Genomic DNA, 22,599 nt, shown 5'->3' on the forward strand with positions numbered 1-22,599 from the left:
TTTTTTCTTTCCTTTGTTTCTGACTCTCTTTCTTGATCTTCACCTGCCCTCTTGTCTCTTCATTTTTCCAAACTCCATCCTCTTCCATGAGGTACAGATATTGAGCAGTTGTCTTATAATCTGTCTGCCAATCCACTAGTGGTCCCTTGCTTTCATAGAGAGAGAGTGAATGAAACTGCTACTGCCCTGATCCCAGAGAAGAGTGTTTCTCCTGCAATGATTGTATACCAGTCCCCAGACACTCAGTACTGTGATAAGGAACAATATTTTAGAAGTAAATAAGTCTTTTCATAGTAGGCTTTTCCTAGGTTTTTGTTTTATAAGACTGATGAAAACAGGCTAGAAACTATTAATAACTATTGCAGATAAAAATAAGGTATCTGATTAGGTTTTATCTTGACTCCACAGTGCATCACCCTCAGGGTTCTTTGTCTCCAGGACATCTGCTACCAGCCACCCCACTCCTATAAATTTCCCTGTCATTCTTGGCATTCAGTCCATCAGTAGAGGTGATGTTTAGGCTCATGGACACAGCCCTATTCTGTTCAAACCATCAGGAGCAACTGCTCCATGTCCTCCATCTGCCTTTTAGTCCTTCACCCCAAGTGTCCAGCTAGCCACACCTTGTGGCACTGCAGAATCAGTTTCTTCCCAGTCCCATTTCCCTTCTCGTTTGCCACCTTTGGAGGCAATAGTGCTTCTGCTGGCTAAATGCACAAACCTATATCAGTACCCAATTGAAACAAGCCAGTAAAATGCTATAAAAAGGGCACTAACTCTTTCTTTTACTTGATAAAGTGATAAAAGTCAAAGCATTGTTATGTGCATTACTAGTTTCCTGCATGACTGTCTTGATCTAGCTTTTAAAGGGGAGTTCACTAAGCACTGAAATTCATCTTTCTCTACACAAAACACATAAGCCAGCTTTCTAATAAGAACAAACAGGCTGACCCTGCAAAGATATTGACATTCTTCCCCACTCTAAGCTGAAGTGAATGCTATTCACTGTAAGAATGCTATTTGGCCACCACTTGCTTTGTCATAGCTCTAGCAAGAGTAGGTTGCAGATACTAACTTGAGACAGTAAGAGCAAACGTGGAAATTACCATCAGAGACTGTTCTGAGAGAAAACTGACTGCAAGCGACACAGGGAAATCTGAAAAAGGGTTGCATGTAATGAGATTACCCTTCAGCATGTGGCATGCCGAAAGTGAAAAAAAAAAAAAAATTGTACAATTTCCCCTTGCATTTGAAGAATTATTTTAGCAATTAAAAAATACTTCTTTACCATGTAGATGACTGAACATGTGGTAAACAGGTTTTCTTCTAAACTGCCTAATTAAATTTGTCTTGGGTATAATGCAAGCATAATAAATTTCAGCTCTAAAGGTCACGTTTTGGAAACTTTATAAGCCACTTAACATCAGAAGCTTGGAAGGAGAATGCTTTCTCAGCCTTTATGACTGCCTTGCAGTGCTGTAATAGCACTGGGACAGCAGTATTGCTGTAATTAAATACCCCTGGCAGCAGCCTGGGGAAGCAGAAACACTCTGGTCACCTGAGATGTGGAGCTGAGCAGCACCCTTGGGACACAGATGTTTATAAGGGTTAACTCTTGTTTTTTGTAATGTAACAGCATCAGCTCCCACATACGGCTCAGCCAATAAGATTGTATTGATATAATGGCTGAATTTATACATTTTATTGGTCCAAATTTTTGGATTTATGGAGGATGGAATTCTTAAAGCTGTCTGCTAAGGGATTCAGGAGACCTAGCTTTAGTCAGCCGAGACTGTTCCCCTCCTTACACTGCTGTAGGTACACTCCAAGGGCAGAGCCAGCAGGGCGGGAGGTGCCATAGTCAAAACAGCAGCTGCAATACACCTGGGGCAGATGGGTGGCAGAGGCATACAGGGGGTTCCCATGGGACATAAGCAGCCTCCTAGATGGGATGGAAGAGTTGGCAGACCAAGAACATCCAAAATTGTCCCAAATGAATCCTCTTGAGCCCGTCTGTCAGGATCTCACCATCACAGACACTTTGCGTTAGAGAAATCTGCAACTCAGCTGCTCCTCTCTGTCTTATTAGCTACAGGTTTTTAAGCACAAATTTGAGAACAACAGGTACATAGCCATATGCAGTATGAGCTTCTGTGCTCTCTAAGAATTCCTTAGTGACAAAAGGACAGGACAAACTTTGGGAACTGCTCACTCTGATAACTGACATTCTATTCTCTGGGAATAAACTTGCACACGATCACAAAATCATTATAATTAAAAATATAGCAATAACATTGTCTCTACAGTGTAAAAAAATAGCTGATGGATAAATGGTATACCTTTGTCAAACAGCCATAATTTTGGCTGGAAGCAGTTTGGTCCTTATGCAAAACTAGAAAATCTACCCAGCCTGCACAGCAAACTATGAAAGTAAAATGTATGAGAATAGTATGCTCTCTGGAGTGACAATGTGAAACACATTTAGGAAAGCGGCTTTCATATTTTCTTCCTGCAAGTTCATTCTACATATCTCTATCCCACAGAAGCTTCAATCTACCAGTAGTATTTTTTTCTGTGGTGTCTCCTTGACCCACACAGAAGGTTTTTGCTGTTGCAAGCAGAAGTTTTTAAATCTGAGCTTAAAAGTGAAGCTCAGAGGTTTAGCTGAGAGCTACAACAGTCATACTCTCTGGATTGGGCATGGATGACATTGTATAATTCATACTGACCACTGAGTAACACTTGCACTGACTTGCTTCATTGCATTTCATGGTTTGTGTTATATTCTGAGTTTAAATAGCTACAAAAAGCGCTACTATACTACTGTAGTAAGTTTGTTTCTAAGTGTTTTAAAAATTAGGATTTGTTGGATTGTTTTTACAGTTTACCTGTACATTTAATGTATTGAACATAAGTTGCAAACCTCAATACAGTATTTCTACATGCTACTGAAATGCAGAAAATTTCCTCATGCCCTCCCCTCACTATATATTCACACTTCTTATGTCTGCCAGATGGTGTGGAGCAAATTATTCTAGAACTCAGACCATGTGAATTTTAAGCAGATGAATATAGCAGTCTGCACAGCACTTTGCCTTCTTTTATCACTGACTAGTGCTGGCCTGTTTGATCATATCCTAGAACAAGCAAATACCATTAATCAGTGTTTTCTTTCTTTTTTTTTTTTTTTCCCCTTGGCTGCTTTTTCCTTTCTGTTCACTTATGGAGAATTTCTTTGTAAAGCCTTGTTTTTAGAAGGACTTAATTTTTTCAGCCTGCTCAGTGCTTTTGTTTAAAAATAAATTTAGCTCTAAGGAACAGTTTTGGCATGATAAAACTGATCAAGAATGCATTTCCTGTAAAAGTGAAACTTGGCCTGGACATCTCTGATGTAAGTTATCCACTAGTACTCCTCAGCAATTTACATCTCTAGAGTTGAAAGGGTAATGTGATTTAAAATCCATGTACTTTACATTACTAGAACTCTTACTGAAACTGCCATTGAAGATTCTGAATTATGCAATTCAAATATAGTTACTTCACCACAAATGTCAGTGACACCAGCCAAGCAATAATTCGATGATGCTGCTTAATTTACTTTGCCATGACTGAACTGATCCTGAAGCACTCCTGACTTTTTGTTTTATTTTTAGTTCACAGAGTCATAAAAATATTGGTCAGAAGGGACCTTTGGAGAGATCTGGTCTAACCTCCTGTGTGACTTGGGACTCTTGCCAGTGCTAGATTAGGTTAGCTGTGGCTTTATCCATGTAAGTCTTGAAAAGCCCCGAGGATGGATTTCACTGCCTCCCTGGGGAAATAATGGTATGAACCTGCTCCAGTGCCATAGTGTCCTCCTAGCCAAGTCCAAACCTCCCTAGCTGAGATCCTTGTTACACTGTCTGTTAATATAGAGGAGAGTTTTGCTTCTTCACCTTTGTGACTCCCCTTCAAGTGTTGTAGGCTGCTAATAGATTACTGCTTAGCTCCTCCTTGGCAGAGTGAACAAGCCCACCTCCCTCATTCCTGATGGCTGACCCCTCCTTCTTGATGCCACAACTGTCTTGGTGACCCTCAGCTGATTCCTCTCTGCTTGTGTCCACTTGCCCTTCAGAGCTGGACACAGACTGCAGATATGCCCTGGCCAGTGTTCCTCACTGACAGTGTCTGAATGAATGACACTTTTCACTTTTCACAGCTGGCTTAGGAAAACTGGTACTATTTAATACTGTTCCTAATGAGTTCCTGCAGTAGTTTTCCTGCATTGGGACTTTGAAACATAAAAACCTTTAGTTCTTAGAGAACTATTGTGGAATGCATAACTTTTCGTACTGTGCCGGTTTTGCTTCTTCACTGTACTTTGGCTGCTTACACTTTCAGGAAGATCATTCCTGTAGGAAGTTTATCTAGTAGCATGAATATATTGTCCACAGTTCTCCTCCAAGCTAAGAAAACAAGGAAACAAAGTCTATTTGCAGGCCAAGGCCCTACCAGTTGAGCATATTTAAAATAACTATTGAGCAAATATAAAGTCTGGTTTTTGTTTTCCTTAATAACTTTGATGGGGATGGGAAAGAGCTGAAGGTTTGGGTAGTTTTGGTGGTTTTTTTTTTGTAAGCAGGGCAGTTTGTAATGTTGGTTGCAAGACCTAAATTTAAGTATGTGGCAATTTTTAAAATATATTTCTCTCACTGAGGACATATCCAGAAATACAGAATGCATGCTGGGAGGGAGCCTTAATCTCAAAGGTACAAAACCAGGGTAATAAGTGATAAAGAAACTCCTACTTATCTCCTCTTCATAATTAGAAGTGCTTGTAATATTCCAGCACAGACCTGGTTTATGGAGCTGCTGACAACAGCAGCAGATCTGTTTGAATTGAGATGAAAGCTGATGGAAGAAATAAAAAATACAGTGCAGCAGCTCAGTGTGACACACCACACTGAGAAATGGGCAGGAAGGAGGAAGCACCAAGAGCAGCATTACTGCAGACTGGGATCTATTGCATCACAAGCATCTGAAAAGAAAATATGATGAAACTCAGAAAGCTGCAGTCACTGAACAGCAAGGTCAGAGCTTAGGCTAACACTTTCTGATCTTGCCTCAGTTCAAGGTAATTAGATTTAGGTGGCATTTAAGACTAGGAATTTTTCTGTTCCTGTTTCTTCTTTCTTTCCTATTCTCACTTGCCTCAATGACAGAGCTGCATTCCACATAGCATCTGGGCTCATCTCCTGGGAGATCTGTGGTACTGTACCTAGAACATATGGCCACTTTGCTCTTTCCCTGACCAAAATTTCATCTGCAACCTTCCTTCTAAATTTGTTCTATATTCTTCTTTTCCCTCCAATGAAATATTAACTCTGCTCCTCCCTCCTTTGTCATTTAGAGTTGGTAGCTAGCAAATTGCTTGTAATTGAAAGTAAATGTTGGTTTGTGGATGTACCTACACGGCCTGTGCAAGCCTCTGCATTCAGCAGTCAGGAGGACTGCTGAGGACAGGCAGAGCCACCAGCTATATGCATTTTAGAGCACTAGGATAACAGAGAAACAATGGAAAGGAAATGGGTCTGAGGTTTGCAATTTCATACCAGCTTGCTGCTGAAGACACACAAGCTTCTACATTAAATGCTTGATAGGGGGCCTTAAGCAAAAACAAAGGTGATAGTTTTCCTTTTCCTTAAGTGGTTTGTCTTTCAGTATTACTTCTTGTGACTTTTTCTCTTCACTTTAAATCTTTATCCCTGTAGAAAGTCTGAGAAAAGGCTGAGAAGGTTGCATTTTTCTTCTTTCTCCTGTTTCTGCTGCTCTTTCTCTTGTCCCTATCAGCTCTTTTCTTCTCTCTCTTTGCCACTACTGTTTTTCCCCTTGGCATTCTCATCTTTTATACACTCTGCTCTTTTTCCTTCCCCGTGGGGGAACACAATGTTGGAACTGAGATAGACCCAGAGAAGTAGTGTTCCTCCAGGGAGCATCCAGATGATAGTCAGGAGCAGAACTGGATGATTTTGTGAAAGCAAGCGTGCATAGGACAAACTACAACTTCCTGCTGAAATAAATTAGGATTTCTCATTACTGACCCTATGAAATAGCACAATTTTTGGATCAAGTCAGCAGAAGTTTTTGAAAGCAGTGACACCAATCTCAGTCTTAACTATTGTGGAATTAGCACAGGAATGTGATTTCTTTTTAAGATATGACAAAGGAGATTATGGACATGTCTCTTAGCTATTTCTTTGTATTAGCTACTGAGAACATTTTAATTCAAAAGTATTTATCACCATGGCATTAAACCAGGGTGACATTTACTCTCAATCACAATAGAGACAGTAGATGCTGTGGTTACAAATAAAGCTACAGCAGACCACCTGCAGAATCCATACCAGTTGTTGTGCAGTGGTATTCATAAATCACAAAGCAGCAAACCCCTCCTAGATCCATCCTGGGGATTAGAAGACATTATTACCATCAGCTTCCTAGCAATGTCCCTCTGCTGGACTGTTAATACTTTCCTGCTACCATAATCTTCCAAGAAAGCAATTTATGTAAGTATTCCCTAAGTCATTTCTGTCCAGATTAGAAAGGTTAACTTAAACCAATGCAAAAAGCAGGTCTTTGTTAATGCAGTTTATTTGACAAGAGTAGATCAAAAAGCTTATAAAAACTACACCTATGGGAGAACTTTAGAGAGAAAGGATGTGTAGGAGGGATATTAGAGCTTTCTTCTGTATGAATATCTATCAATGGACAGTCTTGTTCTGTTTATTTTAGGAGGTTTTTTGAGTGTCCAAATAGATACACTGTTAAAAGGAAGAGTACATATAGTCTCATTTGTTTTAAAATTCTCTACAAGGTCCACAGTGTTTTAGCTATGTCTTGGAGGATTTGAAATGTTTTTTTTCCACTTTGCTGTTCCCAGATCAACATGTTTCACTGCATGCTTTTCATAGAATATGAACACTTTTCAGAGGGCATTTGTACTGAAGATTCAGCCCTTACCCCATCACTCTCCCACACAAGGTGCTAAGCAGCACTGCCTTCTTTTAAAGGAAATTAAATTCTCTAGGCTTCTCCAGCATAAATTTGCTTCCATTTATTAATTAGTTTCCACTGGAATCTATGAAAAATTCAGCTAATATCAAATATATGAATATTTCTGCAAAAACTGCTGAATGAGAGGAGCTAATCTGATTCATGTAAATTTATCCAAATCAATGAAGATGTCACTTTAATGTAGAATCAGTCATCTGGTATGTAAAAATGCAGATTAAAAAATTGCTTTTACAAAAAATTTGTAAATACAATTCTTTGGTCCTGATTTTCCAAAGACATATTCAAGTGAACTGTATTCACTATGAGCACTGTCAGACTGCTATGTCATGGACTTTTTTAGGTGTTCTGGCAGTTGACATTGTCCTATCTCCAGTTGCTTGTCTGTGTCCCCATGCTACTCCATCTGTTGTCCTTGTTGGGAAACCAAACAGGCTAAGAAACTTAAGTTGTTGTTGCTAGGTTGTTTTTTTAGCCATATCAGGTTTCACAGCCTGATGCACTGCATGATTACCCAAACAACTATGCCATACTGAGGGAGAGGGTACTGCAGAGCAGTCAGCATCAGGAAGGTCAGGGACTGCTTAGGTCATGCTGCAGCACAATCTTGAAAAGCCTCCTTTACTCAGGGAGCTACCTGCTGCATGTTAAATATAACACAAGAATGGTCTGTGTGTTAGATATTGCTTGTACAGTTGCATAGACAAAAGGTACTTTAAAGAAAATGTTTAAGTTGCAGAAGAAATCACTTCTTTACCTGTGATACCCTTAATTCTACCTCTCTTCTGATTACAGCAGGATTACAGTAATAGTAAAGTGCTGCTATCATAGTGAAATTTCACATTCATATAGTACATGAAAATACTACACATGATGCTATACAAGGCTATACACAACAGAGTGATATTTCACATTCATGGAATGCAAAACCAAGTTTGAGTCAGCATTGCTTCATTTTGGCCATGTAGTCTGAATAACATCCAAGAAGCACAGATGAGTCCCAGCCATTCTCTTTTCTGGAGAATCTCCTACAATACAGAAATGTTCACTGATGATCAAGATGGGACCCAAGAAAATGAAGTTTGGAAGCAAGGTGCTGCATTCAGAACAAATTATCTGCTTTGCAATCCAGGCCCAAAGAGTCTGAGCAAGACTTTGGCAACAGCATGTTCCCCACCATCCTCTTTCCTGGTACTTTCCAGATCTGGGCAGGAAGCAGCACTACATAATAAATCCAACCTGCATATGTATAGATCAGCTGTCCTGTGTGCCTATGGCAGGCCCAGTTACAAGACAAGAAAGAGGCCAAACACATAGCTCACATTTGCAAAGGCAGATTATGTGGAAGACAAGGTCACCACTACTCTAATTACAAAAATAAGCCTAAGGGCATATAAGGCAGTTCTTGTTTCAACCTAGATATGACTGTCATCATTTTAATAAATGCTGCAGGTATAGCATTCTCTGTTTTTTCAGCCGAGAGACCAAGCTGCTCTATCTACAGAGATCACCCACCAGGGCATTGTTTTGGTTCTTTCATGTTTACAAGAAGCAGCTCTAGCAGCACCTTCTCCTTTGCCTTTGGGAACAGTCTTGCTCATTAGAGACAACATCATTACATTCACAGGGCGACAGTTTATTAATCCCCATGTTCCTCCCAAAATCTCAGTGTTTTCTTTCAGCTTCTTTAGGGGACCTACACTGGTTTTCAGATGATACTAAGGCTGTTACTCCCCGATGGGAGCAGGCAGTAGAGAAATGATGCACAGTAATAAAATAACCTCACTTCTGCAAGGCTGGGGGTTTATGATAAGAAGCTGTAAAGAGGAAGGTTACACGGCTGCAGAAGTTTAAGTGCACTTTTAGTGTTTTCATCTGCTGCTGCGGATTTTTCTGCAAGTGGACTTTTAATACAGTTGGAAGAAAAAGACTTCATCATATGGGGAGAGAATAAGTAAGGCCATTTGTTAAAAATTGCACCCAGCTGGGTTAAGGTATGACTGTTAATGTTTAGGGTTTGTTACAGACCAGTTCCAGGATATGATGGATTTTTAGTGTGATTAATTTTTTATGGCTATTATTTTGCAATTTAGTCTGGAATTAATTTTGAAAATAAGGATTAGTATTTATCACTTTAGATGTTAGTAGCCCATGAGGTACAGGTTGTTAGATCACCTGTCTCGCTGCTCATTAGCTTTTTTGTAATCTTAGCTTGTTGAAACTGTGAAAGCTCTATACAGATAGCAGGAACTAAGCATATAAATTTCCTAATAATTTAGCACATGCTCAGAGTGAACAGGTACCACTGGTAGTTCCAGCATGGCTAATCTTCGGCATGAATATGACTGTTTTGCATTTTATATTAAAGAGAGAACTTTTTTTAAAATGGTCTTAAGGAGCTAATGCAATAGTTAATAAGAAAGAGATCATTGTACTCAACATAAATGGAATGAAAAATGTATACTAATGTAGACATTTTCCCTTCTGCTGATGTGAAAAATTTGTAAAGAAAATACATGAAATAAACAGATCTTTGCAAAAGAAGTGCCAACTGAAAAACTTGCTTTGGTATTTTTTTTAATACAAGATTAAACAACATGCTTGAAATTGTGATCATCTCTGGCTTTAACCAGTTCTTTGTGAAATAGCTACTACTTCCTAAAAACAACTTATATTTAGGGATCTTCTCACAATATTTCAGACTTGGCATAGATTTTAAGGAATTTAAAAGATAAACAGCCTTCACATGCAACATATTATCATTTAGTTTCAGATGTTTCCAAATGGAGAAGGCATTAAACAATGCCACTTTAACCATGAAGACCCAGGAGTTATGAGAACAATGTGTGAATTCTGTGTAACTCATATAAATTAGACATATAATTTAATTTACTTGGGGGTGATGGTTTGCTTTTACACTATTTCTTTGATTTCTATTCAAAGCACATAATGAATACCTGCTCTTGCAGGGTTTCTCTGAGGGGATTAAAGGTGATCATAAGGCCTTAACAGGTGACTGAGGGGCTCAGAATAGCAGCTGGTTGTCTACAATATGTTTCCTTCTACAGAATGGGGTTTGTTTTAAAAAGTGATTTTTCACTCTGGTTAATGTTCTAGTAGATACAAAAGCTGCAATGTTTCTCTTCCTCTCTCTCTTTTTCTTCTTCTTTATGAAACTTTAATGATGTTGTTCAGACCTTTCTGACCTGCAGATTCAGTCACAGTGGTGCGTTCTATATGGGATAATGTTTAATAATCACTCACAAAATTCAGAAGTGTGTCTGTATGGCTGATAAAGTTTGCTGTCACGGCAATAGTGCTGTTGCCATGCTGTCTTCCTACAGCATACTTCCCAGAGCAATTCAAAGTCCTGATTTATATATACTTGGAGTGTTGCAAAGTTTAGCTTCTGTAATTACAGAGAAGCTGCCTCTTTTCTTCACTGCAGAAATTGAGATCAGTTGATGTATTCATCTTCATATTTTTAATTTGAACGATGTGGAAGTCTGACTTTTTAAACATGCTCTGATTGTGGGTTCTTGTCTCAAGGATTCTTTCCCTGATGATATGACAGAACATGAGGATAATATCCATTTATTCACATGGGCTTGATGGGGGAGGACAGAATGAGAGCTTGTCACATTTGCATTAAAGACTCCTGGATAATTTTCTCAGGGTACTACCCATTTTTATATACATACATAAAATTTTTAAACAGCTATTGCAATCAAAATTATAATAAGAATTTAATTTTAATATTTTAATTTATTTGCAGGAAATATTTTTGTACAATGTTCTGTATATCTGTTAAAAATAGGAGTTACATGTGTTTTTAGAAAGGAAATTATTAAAAAAAAAAAAAAAGTGTCCCAATGCCATGGACACAAGTGTGTCCATGGCATTGGGAGCCTACATAGGCTGTAGCTTAGGGTCCTCTACTAGCCATATCATAAAAGAAATACAAACTACACAGGTTTTAGGGCTCTAATTCCCAACTTTTAGAAGATTTAACCTTTCTTAGCTGTCGGCCTTAACACTCTGCTCAGTGTGGCTTCCATTGCAACAGAGGTTTTTGGTTTCTCTTCACCATCCCCTGTTATAGCTTAAGCCAGTGAAGAAGGTGAGTTTTGCCTAAGAAGCTAGACTGGGTAGATCTCATGTTCTTTACAGATTCGGTAATCTCTAGAAAGGGGTGAAGCAATTAGCCTCAGGCAATAATAACCTAAACTGTAACACTATGACACTAGACTTCTTTGTCAGAAGCCACACACCACCCAGCTGAGGGTTCCAGGGTCTCTGAATCACAGTTGGTCTGAGACCCATGCTTGTTCTTTAAGAGAGAAGGCAACACACAATCAGGAAAAAAATAGACATGATGTTATTCCTGTAAGCCATTGTTTCAGTTTTAAGTCTTAATGCTCCTTTCAACCCCAATAGCATAATAAATATGCCCATGCCAAATATAAAGAAATATTCACTGAAAGTTGCCTAAGAGGATTTTGATACCAGTGATTTTAAAACTAGGGTAAGATGTAGCATTACAGTCCCTGGGTGGGCAAGGATAGGTTGGATTCAAGTCTACACAGGGACCCTCAGCCAGTGTCATTCAGCCCTAAATGCAGAAACATCATTGGCCAGAGAGCTGGATGGTGCTAAGACCTCATCAAATGACATGTGTAAGCCAGGCAAATTGGAGCTCCTATAAAGGAGCTGTGGGAATAACCTGGAGGCTGTTTGTCACAAGGAGCGTGTGTCGTTTCTGTCTCCAACCTGCACCTCCCATCATGCTGCAGTAAGAAACGGAGGGTAGAAGACTGGATAGTAAAATGGAAGCTCATACAAATGTGTTTTGTTTCAGTAACCCAAGATTTTTACTTCTATTGACGGATATAAAAGGCCATGGGGGGGAAATAAAAACCTCTTTCTTAACAAATGCCTTTGAAAAGGCAGAAAATATGCTTAAATGTGCCCTATTTTACATATTCCTTTCATCCTTTAGGCTTTTGACATAATGCTTATCACTTTGCCATTATGTCAATTTGTGCTTACCAGTCTTTTTTTCTCTTGTCTCATCTTATATTTAGGCAGTGATCCTGCAAACACTTACCTACATGCTTAGTTTTGCTACTCCTTCCTTGTTAATCCCTTTGAAGTTAAAAGGATTATTTGCATTAGCAAAATAAGGCATGTGTGTGCTTTCAGGAGGAAGTTCTTATGTTGTAAACCCTTTGGGGTGGGACCAGATCAGTTATTATGCAGTCAGATAGCTCAAAGCACAGTTGCATGGAGGATGAGTTCAGAAGTTTGTGAAGTTTACAATTGTTAACAGAATGAACTGGTTTGTGGGATGTGCCTGGGGCATAGCACACAAGTAGTTGTTCACCCCAACTAGCACATGATCTTCTTCCCCTCTTTTCTGCATTTGTTGCTGAGCTGTAGCCTCAGATTTCATACCAGATGAGACACCTGTTTTTTTCTAACCTCCTAAACCTTCTAAATAAAGAAAATTCCCTGATATTTGCCATGGGGTAATCTAGAGCAAGACCGTAAGTAGATTTATGCTGGTGTGCACAGGAAGGAGAAATAAAGATCTGAAACAGAGCTGCAGAGTTCTCCACGCTCCCATTGTTGCACCCTTGCAGCCTTCTCAGAACCTCCCAGCACTAGCTTCTCATCCCAACTAATGCATGTAATGCTTTTATATTCTTCCCATTCTTCCCACTTTCCAGGGAGACCTAGCCACTATTTTTTTCCCTCTTAAATGTGTCCTATTCAAGTACTCTATTTCAATGTACACTTGCTTTTGTTTAAGATAGACATAATTTAAAACTCACTTGGAAAGATATGTAGAAAGTCTTCCCTTAGCTGCATTCAGCTAATGCAGCTCTGTGTAGCCTACCACAGCATAACAAGTAAGCTTGGTATTTGGGATAGAGAGAATTACTCTGTAGTGTTTATCCTCTGGAAGCCTCTGGCATAGATATTCCAATGGTTTTTGTAGTATAACTTTAAAAATTGCTTCCAGCTTCACAGGGAAAGTTCAAACTCCAGTTCCAGGAATATTTATTTTGGTTGATAATTCTAAGCAGAAAAATCTTATTTTTATTACACTAACATCTAGAACTCCAGTAGAGCTGTGTGTGCCATTTTGTTATGTTATCTAAAACTAGGGAGACAAATGTTCTTCTATTAAAGAAAATAACCTATGGATTTGTCTACATTAAATACTTTAATAACTATAATAAAATACTTCCAACAAATCTTTGGAACTTGATTCTATGGACAAAGCCCCACTTGCTGATCTGGCTGTACTTGTGAAACAGGTCACTGCTGCTAGGTGATGTCTCCTGACTATTTTCATGTTTGTTAGCTGAGCCGTGGGTGTGAATGCAGCCTTGCTCGACAGCCAGGCAGCAGGAGCCAGTGCTCATTCAAGTAGCTGAGCAAAGGGTCTAACCTGGAACAGGACTGAAGAGGGACAGGGAGCCAGCACTGGTGAGGCTGCACCTCCAGCACTGTGTGAGGTGCTGGAGTGTGATCAGAGAAGGGCAGAGAGCTTGTGAAAGGTCTAGAAACCATGTCTCCTGAGGAACGGCCCAGGGAGCTGGGGCTCTCCGGCCTGGAGAAGAGGAGCCTCGGGGGAACCTCAGGGCTCCCTGCGGGAGGTCGTAGCCAGGGGGGATCTGGTCTCTTCTGCTGTGCCTGCAGCGAGACGGCCGGAGGAAATCGACTCAAACTGAGACGAATGAGATTCAGATTAGATATTAGAAAAAAATCTTTCAGTGTGACGGTGCTCAGGCACTGGGATAAGCTGCCCAGGGAGATGGTGGAGTCACCATCGCCGGAGGTGTTCGAGGTGTTCGGATCTGGCACCGGGTGATGTGATTTAGCGGTTACAGCGCTAGTGCTGCGTGGACACATGCACTGGATGATCTCAGGGGTCTTTTCCACCCCGGTGATCCACCGATCCCGTCACGGGGCTTTCCCGGCACCGCCTCAGCCCGCTCCCCTCGCGCCGCCGCGGGAGCGCGCGCAGCGGGCGGGGCTCGCGCCCAGGGTTGGCTCTGGCCAACGGGCCCGCGCGCCAGCGCTTCGCGCGGTCCCGGCGCTTCCTTCCGGCCGCCATTTTGTCGGCCGTGCCTCGCCGTGCCGCCGCTCGGGGAGGGAGCGCAGCGCGCCCGCCCGCCCGCCGCACCCGGACGGACCGACCGCCAGCCAGATAGCCAGCCAGACCGACCGACCGCCATCGCCATGTCCAAGCGCCATCGCCTCGATCTGGGCGACGATTACAGCTCCAGCAAGAAACGCACCACCGACGGGTGAGGGGTGGCGCGGGCGGCGCGGCCCGCGGTGGATCGGGTGGGGGGGATCGCGGCGGCTCCCGCGCCATCCGCGCCCCATCCCCGGTTCCGGCTGCCCCTCCGGAGCTGGAGCTCGCTGGGGCGCGGGGCGGCCGCCGTGCGAGGCAGGGAGAGGCTACAGTGACTCCGCCTCGGCCGAGCAGGCCCCGAAGCGTCGGGGCTCCCCAGAACGCTGGGCCTGGCTCGGAATCGGGCGCCCCGCGGGCGGGCCCGTCGGGGGGGCGGATGGCGGCGGGAGCGGGCGGGAGGGCCTCCTGCGGCGGCGCCGGGAAGGGGGAGGGAAGGAGGCGCCGGCCCGGCCGCCTGGGCAAGGGGACTGGGCTGGGCGCCCGTGGCCGGGGTGGCGCGCTGCTGGGCCCGCGCCCCCGCGCCACGCTTTGTTTGCGGTTCTTCGCCTTCATATTTATGTTCACCCTTCCCACTCCTTGTTCCTCCTTCCTTTGTATTTGGTTACTTATTATTCATCTTGAAGGGTCTAGCAAATGTGGGCCTAGAGGTGAGCACGAGGTTTGTGCAGCCCGTGTTATTAGTGCCTGCACTGGTGGGAGCGTTGTTCCTTTGTTATCGTGTTTCACCCAGTCACCCTCCCGTGATGTGCTTGGCTTGAAGTAAGAGTCGATGGTGAGGTGGGTTTTGAGGTAAGGGGCAAGGGAGTGTTTATTTTTTTCTTAGTTTTGTGAAGGTCGAAGTTTTAGGACTGTACTGCGCACACTTCAGCATATTTTTTTGAGGTTAATGTAATTGCAGGAGCACAGACAATGCACTGATGCTGTCCTTAAATTCAGCGTTGCTTTAGAGCTTTCTTTACACATAATCTTTTCTTCTCTAGTTACGCAGGAGGGGGAGGAGAGGCAGATAGCTCTTGAAAGTAAATTTCTGAAGTTTCAAGGAGTACAAAGAAATGCAATGTTTATCTGGCCTTCTTTGTGGAGCACAGGAGACTTCCGTGAATTAAACAATTGCTTAAGTCCATCAGCGTTGTTTTGGACTATTTATCTAAAAAATATCCTTCAGTTCTCAAAGGTTCCGATAACTCTTAAGTGTGCTGTAGCAGTTAATATTCACTGACAAGCAGCCTTTGCAAAACTTGCCTTTTTAAGGTAAGCTTATACAGCTTCAGTTTTTAGCCCCTAGAGTTTAAGTCATTTTTCTCAGCTAAACAAAACAAGCATTATTCAACTCTTACTTCCTGTCTGTAGGATCATCATAATCACGTTTTTTAAAATATATTTAGCTATTTGTGTTAGTTAATGCATTTTTGTAGGATTTCCCAGAGACTGAGTGTACAGAAATGTTGTACATACACAGTTTTTCTGTACCTAATCTTGTAAAATTACCAAGTGGTTATGTCAAAACGGGGCGTTACTTAAATAACAGTGGTACAACTGTTCCAGCTGGTTGTAAAGATAATCACAGGTCAGTATTTCCTTGTTTGTATATTGGTGGGTTTTATAGTTTTGGTGTGGCTTTGTCATTGTTTCTACTTATCATGAAAGTTATTCTGCACTCTTAGTCCTACCATTTTGTACTTACTGCAGTGAGTTCCCTCTGGTGTTAAAACTAGAAGACATTGACCTTTATGGCACCTAAAAACTGTCCAAATGTTGGCCTCGTGCCCCTTCTTTGTTCCTTCCTCTGTTGGTAAAAGCATTAAATGGTATAGGACTGAGAAACTCACTATAAGCATAATTTCTGAGCATGACTTTTTCTTAGATGTCCTCCAATCTTAATTCATGTAGCACGAGTCATACTAATGTTACATGGTTTATTTTAGAGTAGTTTGGCCTTGCATAAGCTGCAAAGCCATAAGGAGGATGTGTGGAGTCTTGTTAAAAGCGTGTGTGTACCTGTTTTCCTGTGTGCTGAGAGTGCCTTTCTGCAGTTTAGGTGGTTGTGGAGCTGGATTAAGCTAGATGAGCTCCTTGCATGGTTACCACTTCACAATCAGAACTTGCATCCAAACTGGACTACCTGACAAAATATGAAAGCTACTTCAAGTGAACCTGTATTTTTCAGTTCCTCTTTAATGGAGGTCTCTGTTAGTAGCTCTGCATCGCAGCAGTGCCACATGAGCTCTACTTGGCCAACATGTTTGTAATTGGTGTAACCTTAAACATCTGCATGACATCTGTTTTCTTCTAGACTTGAAGTATTGTCTGTGAAATAAAAAACATTTTGGAAAAATAGAAATTGTATGGCAGGATTTTGGTTACAGTGTTTCTGTGAATTCCATACATACTATTTTAAAATATGTTAATTTCTTTTCAAATATATTTGAGTTGTGTAACGTCAGAGTTAGCGATCTAGTGGGATGTATAATTCAGACCAATTGAATTTGGTTGACTTCTGTATAAAACAGAAATTCCTTAAGCCTTTTTTGCATCAAATATTGCTGTGTTTAGTAATGGGAAAGAATACTAATGATCTCCTAGATGAGCTTAAACTTACACTGTGATGATCAATGGTTTACCTTGAGTCCTTTGTTTCCTTTTTTATATGATTTCTAATCAACAAAAGCATGCTAATTTAGTGATTGCTATAGTGCTTCTTTTGTGTTCATCTATGTATGTTCATATACATTATATGTGTGTGAATGTAAGGAAGTGAAAGCAAATAGCAGACCAGACTTTTGCACTTAGAAGCAGAGCAAAAAATCCTAGCCCCCTTCTGATCATGAAGGCTGTGACAGGTTTCAGGTGTAAGACAAATGTGATTAAATTATTACTTTAGTGTAAATTTTTGTGTTTGAGTTCTGTTTTCTCTGTGCAATAATGAAAAAGCAGCTAAAATGTGATAGTTTTAAGTAAAGAACTGCCAAGCCACATTTTTAGAAAGTTAAGGAAATAATACGGCAGCATAACTGTCATTGCTCTTTTGCTTGTTGACGAAGGTAGTGTGTGTCTTCTAATCTTCAGTCATAATGGAAGACTGGTAAACAGTTTCAGGGAAAGAAAGTGCTGCTATATAATTGTAAGTGTTAGAGAGTAAGTTTGAAGGGATGTTGTATGTTGTGTTGTTTCTGTGTTAGGATCTGGTTGCCCCACTTCTCTCTGCTTTTTGAAAAAAGAAATAGACTCAATTCCTTTTATTAACATATACATAGTTTTTACTTCTGAAATGTACATAGAGCTTGGTAGGTTTCCCTTCTGTTTGTACAATATAAAAGCTGTAAGAGTTCAGTGAAGAAATGAGAAATTGAGTATTAATGGCACTTTCCATGATGGATTGTATTTGTAGTCCATTTAATTCACTTGTTGTTCGTGAGGTTGTATTTTTGCTTGTTTTAAGCCCACACAAGTAGCTACCAATGCAGAAAATAAGCGCTACAAGGGAGTGTTTAGGAGGCCAGATCAGAGATACTGATCCAAATTAAAATCAGTGCAGGTGGGAAGGTTGGTTCTTCACAAGGCTGGTGGAAATGCTTGTGCTGACACCTGGGAAGGGTAGGCAGCAGTGGGGATCTATTCATTTTAGCACTAGGGCTGCTTCATGGGGCCTGAAGCGTATGGGTAGGTATACTTGGTGGTCTGTATTGCAGAAGCTGCTGACATGATACTGTTTAAGTAAATGGTTGTGGACTATATTTTGTTGGTGTGGTTTATTTGCACTTTAACTGGATACCAGTGAAGGATGCAAATCCTTCAGAAATATACATATACAAAAGAATACTGTAAAAAAACAAACCAAACCTGCACATTAGTAGTGTGACTTATTCTACCTTTAGTGAAATGTGTTGTTGCATTTTACCCTGGCTTTATCATTCTTGAATTGCTTTTATACCTTTATTTCTTTTTCCTGCCAGTGATGTTACTGTCTGGCCATGCACTTGTATGCCTGGTACATCTAGCTGTGTAGAAGGTGAATAGCTCATCAGCCAAGCCGAGACCTTTGTTGCTGTCTGATAAATGCTATTAGACTCTTAGACCTTTCTGAGCAGCGTAATGGATCCTAGTTCCTAGGGGTAACTTCCGTATGGAGAATATGAACCTGTTGGGTTCTGCAGTATCTGGAATTTTACAGTAGGAAGAGATTTCTAGCTTGTACAATATTTGACTTTGTTAGAAGGAATGTTAAAGCTAGAGTACTGAGGAGAAAAAAAAGAGGCTACATACATTACATTCATTTATACAAGAAGAGTACTGGTGGTTGTTTCCAAAGCACAGCATATTTTGAATTAAAATTTATAGATTCAGTGCTAATATAGTCTTGATTACTGCATCTTCTCTATGGGTCAGAATTTGGTATTATTTCAGTAGTTACATTTGAGTGTCAATTGCTTGTTTAAAACAAAAAAGCTGTGGAGAGGAGTCTTGACAAGAGTTTTCTTTGGTCATGGTCTCTAGACATGCATGAGTGTTGGTGAAGAAGGAGAAGTTTTGTTTTTTGCTTAATATGTCCTAGAAATGTCTTCGTGTGCACTTACTGTAAAGCTGGTGTTAACTTAGTTTGTTGTTTTGCCTTTTTGATGGGATTTCAGTTAAAAAGATACAAAGTTGAGGATGTCTTCAGTTTTGCAGGCAAAGATGCCACTAATCTTTTTAAGTTGATCTAGTTTAGAATGAAATGGATTGTTTTTGTAAAGCAGGCCTTGTTTCAAAGTCCTGAATTGGGAGTTTTGAATAAAAAGCATGGAGCTGTAGTTTTTGGGTCAAACTAAGGATTCTTTTTTAAGTGTGTTTGTAGGAAGAGTGGGATTATGTGCAGGGGCAAGTGCATGGACTTGCAGAATCAAAAGCTCTCAAAAAGACTGAGATCAGAGTTTGAAAATATTGTTTTTCTTCTGCACATGCAGTGAATTTTTCTACTTAATATTTGGAACAAATGCAAATACATAAATGCTGTTCAAGCGTGTGGTAGGAGGTGATACTGTAGAAGATACTGTGCAGCTTGATAGTGTTGGGTTAACAGTTGAACTCCATGATCTTAAGGGTCATTTCCAACCTAGATTGTTCTGATTCTGTGAACTGTAGTAACTGGTTTTAAGACTTAAGTTCCAAACTCAGCAACCAAAGTTGATGGAGTCAGAATTGTGTGCAAGACTTGAAACAAAAATACAGGTACAGAGTAATTGTGGAATAATGAAATCAAACTTTGCTTCCGTGGCTTGCTTATTATCTTGAGTTAGTTTTTTTGGATGGGTGTAATTCCTTTGGTAGGTAGGCAGGCAAAAACAGTAGTGTCCTCTTATTTTTCTGCAGCAGCAAGTAGGGATGGGGAGAGGTGAGACATCTACACTGCGCAGCTGATTGTTTATTATCATTAGATGAAGGGAGTTAAAACATTAATCTCTCCATGTGATAGCTTTATTCAGTCTTGCCTGTAATGAGAGGAACTGTTGTTGTGTTTAGGTACAATAAGTGTAGCTATGTTCATCTAATGTTGAGTATGCATCATGTATACTGTTGTTACTCCTTGGTGCTTATCCTTCCAGGTAGCTGCCTACAAGACTTTAAAGATTTGGGCTGGGCACCTTTAGGGTTGTGTTGTATTAAAATTTGTCCTCTGCATTTAAATATTCAAGTGTCTCATTTTCTCCTGTGTCTCTTAACCCATTTTAGGAAAGATCGGGACCGGGACAGGGACCGAGATGACCGTTCCAAAGATCGGGACAGGGATCGTGACAGAGATAGAGATCGTGACAGAGAGAGGGACAAGGAGAAAGATCTGCGACCTACATCCAACTCCACTTATTATGCATCTGCTGGGTTACCAGCTATAAAACCAGCAATGATTCCACACAGTATTAACCCTTTCACAAATCTACCACATACCCCACGATATTATGATATCCTGAAAAAAAGGCTACAGCTTCCTGTCTGGGAATATAAGGAAAGATTTACGGATATTTTGGTTAGGCATCAGTCATTTGTGCTGGTTGGAGAGACTGGGTCTGGTAAAACAACACAGGTGAGTTCATATGCATATGATACTGCATTTTTTTTAAAGGTCTTGATTGTGTGTGAGAAATAATTTGTGTAAGAATATTTCACAAACTGTGAGCAAAAACCAATTTGATAAATGTTACATTTACTTAATGAGTGCAAAAAGTGAGGAGAATTTTACAGCTTCTTCCACTTCAAAAATCCAGTATTGCTTCCAGGGCTGTGCTTCCATTGAGCTTTATAATTGGTAGGTTTCTCTTAGAGGAAGATAGAGCTTAAATGGTGGGACAGAAGTGTACTAACCCACAAACTGGAGTGGTGCTTCCAAATAATTTATTTAGCTGTCTCTGTAGATGGCAGCTACAAAGTATGAACTTGTTCATGTTTAATGAAACTTACTGCTACAGATAAAAGGAATTGAAATGTCAGTTACAGTTCTGACATCTGATTAGCTTTTAGTGGTACTCAAACTTGAAAGGTAGAGTCTTGTGTTTCTTTCGTGCTGAAACCTCTCAGAGGTAGTAGAGCTTTTTAGTGCTGCAGTTTTAAAAATCACTTTTTTTTTTTTTTTTTTTTTTTTTTGGTAGACTGATGAGTTTAAAAGTCTTCCTCAGCACTAAAAGCAGTGATAACAGATGTGCAGAGCCTCCTTAAGAAAAATTTTGAGGACCAGTAAATGGGGAATATCTAATATACAAGGAACACTTGGATATTTATAGCAGGGCAAACTTGTTCAAAACTTGATCCTCTAGTTTGCTTTTAAAAGTCTGTTGAAAACTAATGTAAAAGAGTTTTTTGTTCTGTAATCTTATAAAATCCTTTTATCTAGGCAGGAAAAAAAACCCAGAAGGATATTTTAGTCTTTTTAAAATGGATTGTAGCTAGCTTTGAGTTGTACAGGCAGTAAATTTTTGGTCATACAGTTTTGGATGTTGAGAAAATGTGAAGGACATAGTATATTTAATATCTTTTATAGCTGTGCCTGAAATATCTAAAGTTACAGGACCTTGCTGCACATTCTAGGAACCAGTGTTATGTTAGCAGGTAGTGTTATGACATTATCGGTATTTTTTTAAACTGTATAAGCCAAGACCAGGGCTGTATAGAATTCTTCAGAAAGGTTTGATTATGTAGTTATTTGGAAGATGCATTTGCCTGAATATTATGTTTAAAAATGGTACTTACTTATATGAAAACAATTTTACTTGTTGTGTGGTCTGAAAATTTGAAGATCTAAAGGTTGTGTCAGTGTCGTTCCTTAGGCATAAAGCTTTTCCTGCCTTATCTTATTACTTTGACCCTTAGTTTCTGAAAGGGTTTAAGTAATGTTACACATCTTTCCTAAAAATGGGATTTAAGCTACCCAGAAGCATGTAAGCTGTCTTGGAAGCTTCCCTGCTTCATCTAAATTTGCTCTGTGAAGTTGCAGATACATTTTTAAGCAATTGACAGTGTCTCTGTATGGACATAACCACTAAAAATTGCCACCTAATGAAAACTTCATTTTGCATATAGTAGTGTCACATTGTTTTTGTGGTCAGTTGCTGTCTTAAAAGCTGTTTGGGGATGATTGTTTTTCTTAAATTCATCAATCAAAGCAAGATTAATGCTTTTCTGCATTATGCTCAAACTGCATTTGTACATAAGCTATTAATGTCGACTTATACAAATAAAAGCAAGCAATATTTGAAAAATATTCTTTCCAAAATTAATATCTTTCATTGTGATAGTAGAATGCTATACAGTAGTAGATATGTTTTTGATAGCGAGCTGCTGCCTTTCAAGTCCCTTCCCTAATTATCTGCACCTCTCCTATTTAGACAGGTTGAGAGAGTTGGGATTTTTCAGCCTGGAGAAGAGAAGGCTCCAGGGAGGCCTCATTGTGTCCTTTCAGTACCTAAAGAGGACTTAAAAAAACATGGAGAGTGACTTTTTACATGGGCAGATAGTGATAGGTCAAGGAGAAATTACTTTTAAACTGAGAGAGGGGAGATTTAGATTAGGTGTTAGGAAATTTTTCACTATCAGAGTGGTAGAATGGGGAACTTGGGGAGTGCGTCATCCCTGCAAGTGTTTAAGGCCAGGTTGGATGGGGCTTGTAGCAGTCTAGTCTGGTGAGTGGCATCCCTGGCCATTGCAGCATGGTTGAAACCAGATGATCTTTAAGATCCTTTCCACCTGAAACCATTTTGTGATTCTATGTTTATGTACATGTTTTCCCATTAGTATTGTAGAGCACCCAGGCTTGGAAATGCTTGGCTCAGACAATGGAAAAACCAGAATATTAAGCTTTTCTCACTTGCTTT

At 40.3% G+C, this 22,599-nt stretch overlaps 1 protein-coding gene across 1 annotated transcript in view; it reads left to right on the forward strand.

Annotated features, from left to right (window-relative positions):
* The first annotated feature begins 14,164 nt into the window (after positions 1–14,164).
* Positions 14,165–22,599, forward strand: part of DHX15 (DEAH-box helicase 15) — a 45,161-nt gene continuing 36,726 nt past the window's right edge. Inside the window, exons 1-2 of the mRNA XM_059845074.1 lie at positions 14,165–14,369; positions 19,970–20,318. Of these exons, the coding sequence (XP_059701057.1) occupies positions 14,302–14,369; positions 19,970–20,318 (417 nt within the window). The 5' untranslated portion in view covers positions 14,165–14,301. The remainder of the gene's footprint in view (positions 14,370–19,969; positions 20,319–22,599) is intronic.

Source organism: Haemorhous mexicanus, chromosome 4 (genome assembly GCF_027477595.1).
Source record: "Haemorhous mexicanus isolate bHaeMex1 chromosome 4, bHaeMex1.pri, whole genome shotgun sequence".
Classification (NCBI taxonomy): domain Eukaryota; kingdom Metazoa; phylum Chordata; class Aves; order Passeriformes; family Fringillidae; genus Haemorhous; species Haemorhous mexicanus.